The sequence below is a fragment of the Cyanistes caeruleus genome, chromosome 21 (assembly GCF_971803275.1).
Source record: "Cyanistes caeruleus chromosome 21, bCyaCae1.hap1.1, whole genome shotgun sequence".
NCBI lineage: Eukaryota > Metazoa > Chordata > Aves > Passeriformes > Paridae > Cyanistes > Cyanistes caeruleus.
The window spans coordinates 7287362-7301190 of NC_141721.1; the positions used below are offsets into that span (position 1 = coordinate 7287362).

General features: G+C 42.1%; 1 protein-coding gene across 3 annotated transcripts in view; it reads left to right on the forward strand.

Annotated features, from left to right (window-relative positions):
• Nucleotides 1-13829, forward strand: part of VMP1 (vacuole membrane protein 1) — a 59068-nt gene that overhangs the window by 39557 nt on the left and 5682 nt on the right. For all 3 annotated transcript variants that reach the window (XM_023939348.2, XM_023939346.2, XM_086860030.1), the window contains 3 exons: nt 2847-2927; nt 5757-5873; nt 8053-8114. In XM_023939348.2, the coding sequence (XP_023795116.1) occupies nt 2847-2927; nt 5757-5873; nt 8053-8114 (260 nt within the window). The remainder of the gene's footprint in view (nt 1-2846; nt 2928-5756; nt 5874-8052; nt 8115-13829) is intronic.

The window sequence follows — 13829 nt, forward strand, 5'->3', positions numbered from 1 at the left end:
AATTTTTAGACTTTAAAATTTTGCTTTCCATGAAGTACTTTGTGATAGACAATGTAAAACCAAAACTTAACAAAGAAAGCTGAGTAATAACTTTAAAAAATAAAGTTATGAATTAATAAGGTGAGAAAATTTGCTCCAACATTGGTTTTGGTTTGGGGTTCTTTTTGAAGCAAACTTGTTAAACTTTTTTTAAAGACCTTCATTATTAGCTTTCTTATGTTTTATATGTTTTTAGCTGGAGGGGAAATATTAGTTTCAAGGCAGCCTTGAATTTTGTAGTTGAGAAATGTGATGAGGGAAGCTGGTTCTTTTTAAGAAATTTGGTTTAAAATGGTGCACTGTGCTTTACCCTAAGTTAATAGAGTCAATTTAAATATAATTATAATAATATATTTTATTAAAGCAGCCGTGCTGCAAGTATTAGTTTATTAGTCTCATTTGCTAGAGAGTTTATTTCCAATTCCAGCTTGTGAAAATGAATACAACAGAGCATTAGCAACACAGTAAAAGATAATGGGGGAATAAATTAAAATCAGAATAGAAACAACTTCCATGCAAATAAATCATGGAGCCATTTGAATAATTGTCTTGGAGTGTTTTATTTTAAAGATACTTTGCCATCAGATTTATGGAACTGCGAGGAAAAAATATTTATTGGCTTATAAAAGTGAAAATATTGCTCCAACCCCGTGAGCTTTGGGAAATAGGGGAGAAAACAGGAACTGCAAATGTCCTGGCCACACTGAGCTGTGTTCCAGAAATGCCTGAGGAGGGAACTATTTCAGGACACCTTTCCCAAGGACAAAATCTGGTTTAGAACTTTTTGGTGTTAAATGAATTTGTAAAGTCCTACAGACTGATTTTCACTTGGGGGAATTGGGAGAGGTGTTGTTTTCCTTGGGGAGAATCCTGGGGATTTGATTCCCTCCACCCCTGTCAGCCCATCCCAAATCCTGAGGGTCCCACTGGAGCTGGGATCCCCTTTTTGGGTTCTGTTTCCTTGGAAAAAACCACGAGGGAATTGGGCTTGGAGCAGGAAGTGCCCTGGATGTCGCAAGATTTTTGGGCTCGGTCTTCAGTAAACTGTCGTGTTTTGTTGTTTATAACAATTTGTGTTAGAATTTGCTCTTTTAATGAAAAAAAAAAAAAACAACCCAAAACATAAAATTCAGTTTTGCTTTCCAGATTGTTTCCTATCAGAATAAGCTGGAGGGTTTGGTGTCAGCCTCACTGGGAGCAGGTTTAATCCCTCGTGTGCTCAGGGATCCTAAGAGTTCAATGGGAAAATATCAGGGAAAATTTTCATTAAAAAAGTGAATATTTTATCTCTTCCATTTTGTAATTATGAGCCCAAGGTCTGACTCCTGGTCAAAGTGTGGAAATTCACCTTTATAGGATATTCTAGAGGGGTTTTTTATTTCCCTGTGGTTAAAAATGTCCTCCTGATAGATTTAGGAAATCACATTTCTTTAGCATTTTTCTTTCAGTTTTCATTTATTTTTTCAGGCATTAAATACAATAAATAGAATTATTCTGACTAGAATAATAATTGGTTTTTGGGGTTTATTTGATTTTTAAATTGAGAATTTAGATGTTTGAAAGCACACTAATGGAGAAAAGATACTACTTGAAAAAGGGATGTAAAAAGAAGCAAATGTTTCATCACAGATCTTATTTTTTTAATCTGCCACAGAAAATTTTGTCAATTCTACAGCTCAATATTTGAGTAATAAGCAAGAACATTGTAAAATAATTACAGTTTTCCTTCTTTGGTGTGTAGTATTTAAGGTTTCAACAGAACTGCAACAAAGTTAAAATTGCATCAATTTAATTTTTCTGGATTACCCTGCACTTGCATTAATCAATAATTAATAATATTCTATATTCTACTATTCAATAGTAAAGGGTGAAATTTAGAATATCATTGATTATTGATTAAAGTAATTTCCTTGTGTAATTTATTGCATTGCTCCTGGAAAATCAGAATTTTATTGTTACTTATAGGTTTTTAAAAAGGAATGGATAATTATTTTTTAATGTTTGCTATTCCCAAGGATTCCCAGCTTTCTGGAACTGTTGTGGCCAAGCCTGAGTAGGGAGCACTGACCTTGCTTTTATTTTTCTGGACAGTTTTTCTTCAAAAGAATTTTATCTCCTGTAAATTCCCTTCTCACTTTCAAAGGAACTGTTTGTGACAATCTTTATCTTTGCTTTTTAAGGGGTTTCCTGGGTGTTTGGCAAATTTTGTGTCTCAGGAGTAAGGACTGATCACAAAATAAAAGGAGGCAGCTTTGTACAGAACAGCTCCAGCCACAGGGGCTGCACTTTCCCTGCTTTTAAAGTAATTTAGGCTCAACTTTATGGATTTTAATGAATTTTACAAGCCTGTTGTAGGCTGTGCCTGGAATTGGCTGTTTTGATTGAGATCCTGAGTTTGGGAGAACAGATCTAAGGATATAATGGGATTATTGTGCTCTTTCTGTTCTCAGAAAGTTCCTTTTTACCCCTGAAAATGGCACTGGAGGAATTAATTCCCTCTGCTTGTTTAAGGTATAAGCAGCACTGACATTCCAAAGATATGGGGAAATAAATACTGGAAAACCAGTTTCCTTAGCAGTGGGAGCTTAGTGCCACTCACAGGGTTTGCAAAGACAAAACTCAGTGAATTTCCTCAGGTTTCCACCCCAAGCACCACAATTGTCCCTCTAAACTCAGGGTTTCAAACTGGCCTTTCTGCTTTAAAATTTCTCCCAGTTCCTAGTTAGGAAATCCTGGAGACCACACACCTTCTGAGCTCTGTTCAGGTGGGGTTTTCCTCATGAATAACTTTGTTTTCCTGTTTGCAGGACTTTGCTTCCCGGGCTAAACTGGCTGTGCAGAACCTGGTGCAGAAGGTTGGGTTCTTTGGGATCCTGGCCTGTGCCTCGGTGAGTTTTTCCCAGGAGAAGGGGGATTTATGGGCACAAACTGCAGCTTGGATGTCTTGCCATGGAATTCATTTTTGTTTTCAGTTTCTGTGATCTCTGTGGTGCTTAGGGAAACAAAATCTGCTGGAATTGTGTTATGATTTCTTTAGGTGCTGATGTATTTGACATTCTTGACATCCTCAAATCCAGAGGTGTGATGGATTGGAGAGTGGAAAACCACCTGCAGAAATCCTGATTAGGGTGTTCATCCATTCCAGTCCTCCCAAATCTGTTCTTTGGGTCATTAGGAACCAGAGAGGACAGAAAAAGGAAACAAATTTCAATTGTGGCTGTGGAGCTACAAACTGCTCATGGCTTTTTTAATCAAGAGGTGAAAGGAGCATCTCCAGTGATGCTATTTTAGTTTTGAGTAGGATAATGCTCTTCTTTCAGAATAAAAAAAAAATAATACTGGAGGTTTAAATCTCTCTGGAACTGGTAGGAATGGTGTGCCTTGTTCTCCATCCCACACACAAACTGTGGGACCCTCCCCAGTCCCATTTTTCTGGAATAACCACAACATTACCCAGCTGCTGAGGCTTTCACTCCACACTTGTCCAGCATCTCTTGGTTTCCTAAACTGTAGAGATGACACAGCCAACTGCTTGCTCAAATGTGGGTAACCTGTGTTAGAATTAATCTGATTACAGTTGCTGACATAAAGCTCCTGCTCACTAATCCTTTGAAATGTCTTAATGTTTAGAGCAGAGTCGTAGCCTACAAACTGCTCCTTAAATCCTCCCAGCCTGGGAGCTCTCAGGAGCTGCCCCCTGCTCTGACTCAGTCCTGGGACACATCCCTGCCCCAGCTATTCCCTGTCCTTGTCACCACCATGGCTTGGAGGTGTCAGGGATGAGTGACAGGGCAAGGTGGAGGAATGGAGAGCAGGAGGAAGGAGTTGGTAAACACGAGAGGTGCTGTAAACACCCCCGGAGTTCCTGCTTAGTAATATTTAAACATTTGCTTAACTTCTTCCCCACTTTGCTGCCCAGGCCCTGAGCTGCAGCTGGGCTGGGGGAGGGATGAGGAGCCACCAGGGCACACCTGGGGGTTTGTAAATGTGCTCACACAACAGCTGCAGGAGAAATGGAGACGTGAAAGGATCCAGAGGCCTTGGAAAAGCAGGAATGCAGAGCTGTCCCTTTGTGTGGCACCTCTGGGTGAGGAAGGAAAGAGCCCCCCACTTGTGCTCCTTGCATTTGGCTGTGCCCCCATGAGCCCAAGGGCTTTGACTCAGGACTCCTCCCTGCTTATCTCTGCTCTACCAGGTGTCTCCCTTGTAATGGTCATCTTCCTTCTGGATTTTAGGCAGAGTTTGATTTGATGTGTTTTTTATGAGTGGAGAACTTGCTAGTGAAGTGGTAATGACTGTCCCAGCTGTGGGTCTTGTCTCTCAAGTGATGGCTTCCAAATGCTTTGTAAAAACACCATCAAATGGAAATTAATATTCTGCAAGTTTACCCAGTGAAGTCAACTGACTGTCATGTTGTTTGGTGGCAATAAGGAAGTCGGGATTGTCTGGAGTTTATTTCTATATAAAGGCAGCTCTGGGGAAGGAACAAAACAAGAATCAGCCTCCAAGTTCCTCGCTGTGACTTGTGAGAATTTTCCCCCTTGTCTTTTAATTTTTTTAAGCAATTTTCAGTAACAAGCACAGAGAAATCCTTGCTGGCTGCTCAGCCACCCTCCTGGGGACGTGCTGAGTAACTTGTGCCCGCGGTGTGCTGTAGCCACAGCACCCTGCCCCAAACCCGCTGCGGGGATTAAAGCGTTCTGTGAACCGACAAGAAACCCTGGGAGCAGCCAGCCAGGAACACCCTGGAGACCTGGAGCAGCCTGGGCTCCCAGGAGCAGGATGGAGTCAATCATTGACCAGCTCCCATGCCCGGAGCAGCTGGCCAGGTGGAGCCTGCTCAGGGACCGTTCCGGCCAGCGTTAGAGCCCACTTCACATTTCTTCCTCTGCAGGTGCTGTTGTGGCTGCTCATAAATCTGAATTGCTGCTCTCCAACAGTCCACTGAACCCTTTCTCACAGATTGCAGGCTTGGTGGCAGAATGTGCTTTATTCTTTCCCAATCTGCACTCTTTATTTCTTTCTTTAAGTCACAAAACACCGGCAGTGCTGCAGTTTGTCACCCCACGCTGCTCCTGGGAGTGACCCTGCTCAGACACTGCCCCTGTGCTCCAGGCTGAGAGGGAAAGGTTGGAATTCAGATACTTTCTTGGTTTCATTTCAAAAATATTTTACAGATAGTATCACAATACAAAAAGTCAGGCCAGCAGTTTAATAATAATAAAAAATTCTTTTAATTTTAAATGAAATGCATATGCTTAATAAAATCTAATCAGTGCTTTAAAACTGGATACATATGACTATAAATGCCAGTTTTTCATGTAGTTTCTCAGCTGGAAATCACTGGGGATCAGTTGGAACTCTGGCTTCCAAGAGTGATGTGCTTGTCAGAGAGAAAATTTGATAAATCACTCAAAATGGCTTTGCTGTGGTTTCTGTGCATTTCACATGGAAAACTTTTCATTAGCTTTTTTCAGGATCCAGGGGTAAGGAGGGACCATGAGAGTGGAATTGTCTGGGACATTGTCTAGCTGAATCCCAGAGACTTAAGTTATGTGGTGCGACATCAACATTTTTGTAATTATTAAGACACAAGAGTTTTGGATCAAGTTGGAGAAGGGGAAACTGTTCATTTTTCACAGTTTCAGAGTCTGTCATGTTCCTGTCCATCCAGTGTGTGCTGTAATTCCTGAACCTCTTTCCCTTGCACTCCACAGATCCCAAACCCCCTGTTTGACCTGGCTGGGATAACTTGTGGCCACTTTCTGGTTCCCTTCTGGACGTTCTTCGGTGCAACCTTGATTGGAAAAGCTGTGATTAAAATGCACATCCAGGCAAGTGCTGCCCCTCCCTTGGGGCTGGAGAGGGTGAAACCTTTGATTCTTTCCCTGCCTGTTCCACTGTGTTCCTTGGGAATGAATCCTGGAGTCTCCTAAGTAATAGAAATTAATTTGGTGCAAGGGATTTACAATAAAGGCGCTGCTGGGTTCCTCCAAACTGAGGCAAGTGAGTAATTTATAGCTGCTGACCGGCTCAGGAAATTGGTGGTTAGCCAAGGTATTTACCTTGCCTTTACCAGACTGCCAGGGCTCCACTCACACTGAACTGGCCTTTTTGGTAGCAAACACTCATTTGCACTTCGAAATGCCCTTTTTAGCTCAGTGAGAAAACCCCACTGAGCCCCACGGGGCAGGGCCAGCCCAATTTGGGCAGATTTGCCTCAGTTTTGGGGCTGGGGCAGTGATTTTTGGTGTCCCAGGTCATTTGGAAAGGGCCTGGCTCTGGTGGGCCCAGTTTTTCCTGCTCGCTCGGGGCCGTGCCAGATGTGCTGAGTTTGACAATCCAGTTGTTTTCACAAAATGTTGAGTTTTGCTTGTGAATGCGTCACCCTGGTCCAAGGAGAGATGAAGTTTTGATTCTCTGGAGGATTTTCTGGTGTGGTCAGGGCTGTAGCATGAACTACGTCGCTCTGTTTGGGATGTTTTCAGCTGAGTTTGGGTTTTTGCTGTGCCTGTTTCTCTGTTGTTTGGAAATCTCTGCTGTGACTCCCATCAAAATAGCAGAAGCTTTTAGTATAAAATAATTCGTGGTATGGCCTCATCAAGCTGCTTTAAAATCTTTATTTTGCCCTAAACACAAGCTTTTTTACTTCCCATTATTTTTTAAATGGTTATTTTATTTTGCCCAGTGCTTAAACAGAAAATAATAAATAGATTTGGAAATTCTTCCATTTCTTGGGATAGAAAAGCTTTTTCTCACACTTACTTTTGTATCATCTGAATTTTCTTCTGCTTTTAAATCCGTGTGTTGCTAAAATGTGTTCTGGCAGCACAGAAAAGTGAAATAATATTAGATTAATATTAATTTTATTATTTTAATTGCCTTGTTCAGCTACCACAGTGTTATCTGTGTAATTTATAGTGCTCCACACTCAGATCCCATGTAAGTGAAAAAACATTTCCTAGTGCCTTGTACAGTTGGTAAATCATCTGATTTTGTAATAGGCTCAGCTTTTAGAATTCTCTTTTTCAAGCACACCCTTGTGCAATAGACTTGATTTTTTGGAGTGATCTGGCTGAACTTGGAATTTAGGAAATGTGAGAGTCATGGAAAAGGCTTTTAATGCAATGTTCAGACAGGAAGTGAGTGACTGGTGCAGTGGCCACCCCGGGAAAATTATGTCAATTTTATTTAGTTTCCTTTTTTCATTACAATTTGCATTAGAACAACAACTAGTGTTAATGATTTTGTGGTTAGTAAGAAATTAAGAGCGGTTCTGTTCTGTAAAATTACATCAGATAAATCATGGACTTTTTTCTTGTAAGGTTAAAATTATCTTGTAAGGTTGAAAAACTATTAAACTATGTTAATAGTTTTTAATATGATTAAATATTATATTTGGAATTTTAGCTTCATGGCTACAGGTTTGGTTTCTATTTAGGGGCAAAACTTGCTAGGTTAGATTTTTATATTTAATAGTACTCTGATAAGTTATTTTTATGAAGTTTTTGGATACATTTTGGCTTAGGGTTAGGACTGTGATTATTGAGTTTTATCACAGTCTCACAGGTGCCCAAAGGCTCTTCCTTTGTTCTTCACTGAGTATTTTTGTGTTGTTTCTGTCTGAATCAGGGGACTAACACACATTATTTTTCCCCTCTGTGATCTGGAAGGCCTGGTGTTTGTGTGAGGGGCTGTGAATTTCCCTGGCTGTTTTTCCATGCAAACATTGTTGATGGAGTAAAATGACCTTGAGCTCCTGGGAATGGGAGTTTGGGGAGGATGAGAATGGGCAGCACCAGGCTACAGAAACACTGCAAGAAATGCAAACTGTGAGAAAACAGAGGCAGAAAGTGAACAGCTTTTTTCTTTTTTGAGGAGAATGTTGAAAACTAAAGAGGAGAGGAGGGAAAGCTGGGGAGGAGCTGTTTGGGAAGGAACACAAAATGTCCCCCAGTGTCTGTGATTCCCCTGGGCTCCAGCCTTTCTGTGACTGCTCTTTCCTTCCCACAGAAACTCTTCGTTATTATCACCTTCAGCAAACACATCGTGGAGCAGATGGTGGCCCTCATCGGGTGAGTAATTCCCCAGCTCAGTAATTAATACCTGCACCCATTAAGTGGAAAAATACTGGAGGAGGCAGCTGGGATGTGCTGAGGCTGTGCTTTGTTCCAGGCTTTGCCCCACACAGGGTTTGGGTCTCACTTGCAGCTCCTTCCCCCAGGCCTTGGAGAATTTTGCTGGCTCTGAGGCTCAGGGTTGTGGGATCAGCACTGAACCTTCACCCCAAACCAAGATTCAGCTCGTCCACTCACAGATCCCTGGATTTCTAGCTGCAAATGGCATGTTTGCCCTGGATTTTCTGCAGTGGGGTAGTGGGATCCTGTGACAAAAAATGAGAACATTTGTAGAAAATTATATTTATAGAAAAAAAACCCCATAGAATTCTGTGATTTCATATTAAAAACCTGAGATTTTATGCAGCATTCCAGGTTGACAATAAACATCCTCCTTAACTGGAAGTACCTTACACATTTACAACATCAAATCTCTCATAAAACATCAGAATGAGAAATTTGGTGTGGGGGGTTTGATCCCCATTCTGTTAAATTCGGTAGAAAGGGATAAAGTGTCTTGATTTTCAGAAGGTTTGGTTGGGGTTTTTTTAAATTAAAATTAATCCAACCTAATATAAATCCATAAAATTAATTTTAAGGTGTTCTGGATTTTCCAAGGTTTCTTCTCTGAGGTAAATGGATATTTGGCTGTCCACACTGTAATGACTATTTTCACATAAAAGCCACACGCCTCAAGAAAAGTTTGAGGGGAGGAATGTCTGGAAATAATTCCTTTTAAAACAAAACTCCAAGCAGTGATGCTGTACAAAGAAAAGGAGTCTCAGAAGAACCTTGCAGGGCATTTCACTGATGAAACAAATCCTGGCTTTATTATTCCTGATCTTCTGCTCTGTACCAAAACACAAAATTAATTTGTTGCTTAATAACTGTTTAATGTTCAAAGTGAACATTATTTTTAAAAAGGGAGGGAGAGAGAAAAATGTGGGGTTTTTTAAGCATCTTGAGTTTTTCTCAGCATCTATCACTCCAGACAGTTTGATCTGCCCCTAGCTCAGGTACATTTCCAAGGATTTACTCTCCTGTGGATGCTTGGAGCCAAACCCAGTAGATTTTTCCTACTTCATCTGTCTTGGAGATAATTTTGCATTGAATTACTTCGAATGCATTCACAGGAGCTCTGCTGGATTCAGGTTTTATTGGAGGGTTGATGTCAGAGTTGAAAAATGTTCCTGGGAGACAGTGAGATTTTTGGAATGTCCCGGTATCCTTGACTTTTCTCAAGCTGTCTCCAGCATTACCTCATCAATTTCTGTTAGAGGGGAGCCTCAAACATGTTAAACAATACCTTGCTCTAAAAGCCCTATTATTGAATTAAAACAGAGCTCTGTTTAATGGTCAGTAACTTTATTTTAATCAAATTCTATCCACCACAATGACTTTTAGACTTTCTTTGTCTGGGCTGTTGCTCTTAAACAATAGGAAATATCTGAGCACAATGGCTGAAAATAATGAACATACTGATATCCAGGATAAATGGAACCTAGACAAAAGATTAAGTTGTGAGATAAAGTCTGAGAATATCTGATTTTATAAGCCAGGAAGAATTTCTTGACAATTTTGTGATTTTTTTAGTCAAAAAGCAAAACTGATTCATGTGCAGACCTTGTTCTTTATTGTCACTGGGTGCTGCTGGGTCCCTCACTGAGCCTGCCATAACCAGGCTGCTTTAATATCATTTAATTTGATTTTACAGTTTTGTCTAGGTCTCCATTACAAACAGATCATAAAATACTTTTTTCTATTAATTGAATAAAAAAGGAAATGGAAAAGAAAACACGGCAGGAAATTAAGAACCTGTTCACAGAAAAATTTAAATTTTTGTAGAATTTTTTGGTGGAAGAACAAAAGCAGAACAGAGGGTGAGTGGTGGCAACAAACCTTGTTGGGTTGTGAGGGAGATAAGTGGGTTTGAGGAGTGGGTTTGGTGTGAGGTGGAAATCCAAGCTGGGGAGGATTTGCAGAGGTGCTGGAAGTCACTGGGGCTGGGAATTAGCAGCCTGTACCACCAGCTCCTGCTCTGAGCTGTTGCCTCAGTGCTGGGAGAGGATCCTGCTCCCCCCAGGCTGTGCTCCCTGAGCTTTGGTGAGGGAAGATGCTCTGGATTCTGTCACTCCAACAAGAGTTTATTGCTGATTTTATTCAAATATTTAATTATTGTGTGTGTTGTGGGGTTTTTTGGCTGCTCCATCTTTCCATTCCTGTTTTTTACCTACAGCTGCAGGGCTGTTTGTGAAGTCACACCCTGCAAAGTGCTTCAGAGCAGGATGATGCTTTCTGGGAAGTGGCAGTTTTAAATGTGGATTAAGAATTCCCAGAAAACTACTGAAGAAGTAGTTCTCAAAGCACACAGCATCCACTAAACTGTGCCCATCCATTCTGGTGGGAAATGGTCAGAATGAAAAAGAAAAAAAATTAAACAAAATTTTGTTTTAGGTAGAAAATCTGCTGGCACAGATTCCTTCTGGCTGTGGTTAATGATGAACTCCTGGGCTGGAGTTTCTGGGGTTGTTCCTGCAAGAGGTGCTCAGGTCCAGGGGTGGATCCTACAGCAAAAACAGTGAATTCCTACCTGTAGATCAGAATCCCAGCATGGTTGGGGTTGGGAGGGATCCTAAAGCTCATCCAGTCCCATCCCACACCTTCCACTGTCCCAGGCTGCTCCAAGGCCCATCCACCTGGCCTGGGACACTTCAGGGATGAGGCAGCCACAGCCTCTCTGCCTTGTTACTTCTAAAAGACTCAGGTAATTACTGAGTGAATAAACTGATTTGGAGTTAAAACAGAACCCAGTGAGGTTTTACTATTTTGATTTTTAAGTCCCTTCTCGTGGGTGTAACCTCTGAGAATCCAACAAACTCTGCAAAATGCACCCAAAAATAGCAGTGCTCCTGAAGTGTCCTTAACCCAGTGGTTTTTGTGGAACAGCTTTCCACTCTTCCCAGCTCTGCAGGGCACTGAGAGTGATTGCACAGCTGAAAGAAAAGCAGTTTTTTGGTCACAGGTACTGGAAGTCTGGACAAACCAGTTTGTTGCTATTTCTTGTGCCATAATTCTTTGCTTACAACTTAATCTCAGTTGATGCTGGTAAAGGGAGCGTGGTGTTCCTTTCACCAAAAAAGCACAAATGAGATCATGATGGCTGAGGTAACTGGAAAATTTGCTTAAAGATGGGGGTTTTTTAGTCAAAAATAATTTACAATACAGGTTGAGGTTATTTCTTTAGAACACAAGGAAAGAAGTGATAAAAGGACAACCAGAAATCTTGTCCTGGGGTGGAAGAGCTGAGCAGCGGCTTCACAAGCTCCTGGGAGCAATTTTGGAAGGTTAAACCAACACCTCTGCCATTGTTGGTTCTAAACCCAGCAACCTTCCTGCCACAGGTCCATCAGAAACCTGGGGGACGTGTCCTGAGCACAAGAGAGCAGCTCCAAAAATGGCTTTAGTGCTCTGAAAGGGACAGACAGGGCTGAAACTTGAGGAGCTTTGGTGTTGAAAGCCTTCCAGTGGATCACAACAGAATTAGAAGAGTTTATTTGCAAAAGGCTTGAAGGATTTAACTCTGAATAAGCAAGGGTTTTTTTCCCAAAATTGAGTTAAAAACAACAACAAAAAAAGAATCTTTAAAAAGCAAGCAGAAGTTTCGTTCCAAAGAGCAGCAGTGAGCAGAGCTAAGGACGGCAGGTCAGAGATGTTGCAATTCCCAATTTTGAAAGAATTGATTTAACATTACAGAATGTCCCAAGGAAGAAAGCCCTGGAGCCTCCTGGACTGCCTGGGCATTGGAGCGTGGCTCAGGTGGAAACCACGTCAAACCTGGGCCCATTTCAGCTTTGTAACCTCCACCAAGATCTTTCCTTTCCTCATCTCATAAAGCAAATGAAGCTGCCAAAGAGCCTTTTAATCCCAAAACCTTCCTGTTGACCCTGACCATAAACCAGATTTATTTTCTGCAACTTCAGAGCTGTGGGCACAGAAAACAGCTCAGCTCCAGAGCTGTGCTGAGGCTGAGGGTGGTGCTGGATGCTGGGGGCTCTGGTTGCTCCTCAGGGGCTGGGGAGCCCAGGTTTGGCTGGAAAGGGAGCTGGGTCCAGCTTTGGGAAGCCTCAGCTCCCAGGATTTAGGTTTTGGTCAGTCCCAGCTCCCAGGATTCAGGTTTTGGTCAGTCCCAACTCCCAGGATTCAAGTTTTGGTTAGTCCAAGGTCCCAGGATTCAGGTTTTGGCAGCCCCAGGTTTCCCTAACCCTAACCCAGGTTTTGGGCAGCCCCAGCCCCAGGTTTCCCTAAGCCTGACCCAGGTTTTGGGCAGCCCCAGGTTTCCCTAAGCCTAAGGCAGGTTTTGGGCAGCCCCAGCTCCCAGGGCTGAGTCAGGCTCAGGCTGAGCCCCTCTGAGTCACTGCAGGGTCCTGCTGGTGGTGGAGCCTCAGGGAAGTGGATGGTTTAAATACTGTGAGAATCTTTATCAGCACAGGAAATGACAGCTCATTAAAATACTAACCGTTGAGCCAGTTTAGATCACTGTCTGGAAAAAGATTAACCATTGAAGGCTCACAGGGCTCACAGGAAGAAAGGTGCCCTGTTGAGACAAGGGACACGTTATGCAAATGAAATCAGCTTTGCTAATTGGCCAGTGGCATAAAAATATTTCCACTGGAATCTATTTTTCAATGGTTTTTAAAATATTTGACTTCCAAAGAAGTTGATACCACCTTGCTGGAGTGAAACTTCTGAGGGAGGGGTGGCTAAAATACCCTAAATACTAAAATACTAAAATTCAGTGCCTGTTCCTAAATGTTTTATTGCTTTGGAGCTGCAGGATGGATTTTTCTTGTGTTCTCATAGGGGAATGGAGAAATGGGAATCTCATACAGTTGGTGTTGGTGGGATTGTTTAATGTTTTCCATAAATGTTGGGAAGGTGAAAACCTTTGCCTTCCCCCTCTGGCCTGGCTGTCAATAATCTAATTGAAATAAATTATTTGAAATGAGTTGAAGGTGTGGATAGGGAGGAGCCCATCCCTTTCTTTGTGATCCTTCAGTGCCACTTCCCTCCCTTTTCTGCAGCAGGAGATAATCCCTGGCTTGGGCAGTGTCAAACCCACCGGGGTTTGCTGCTCCTGTGTCCTCTTGTCTTCATTTGGAATTGTGGTGCCATTTCCCAAAGGATGTTTTTCTCTGGCTGTTTCAGCCCCAAAAACCAAATCTGGCCAAAACCTGCTGCTGTTTGCCCCGAGTGTGTCTGAGGGAAAGGGATTTTCCAAGCTGAGGGATATTGTGAATATTGGAGGGATTATCCATAAAGTGGGGCTGTGACTCAATATTGCATCACCTTCCCCAGGTGTGTCCAGCCTTGTTTGCACCTTCTGTTCCCCCACAGAGCTCTGCTTTCCCTCCAGGTTAGAATTTCCATGATTAAATTAAATTAAATTAAATTAACTCCTGTGTTTGTGCCCCCCTCTCCCCCAGTGCTCCCAGTTTCCTGAGCATCCCACGGGGATGATCCCAGTTATTCCCAGGGCTCAAACTCGGGGCTGTCTGAGCTGAGGTTCTCATTCACATCTTTTTAAGATCAGTTTAAGAACAGCTCATGGTTATTAATCAGCTGCTTCAGCATCACTTGCTGTTCGAGGCCTCCAATAAATGGGAAACTTCCATA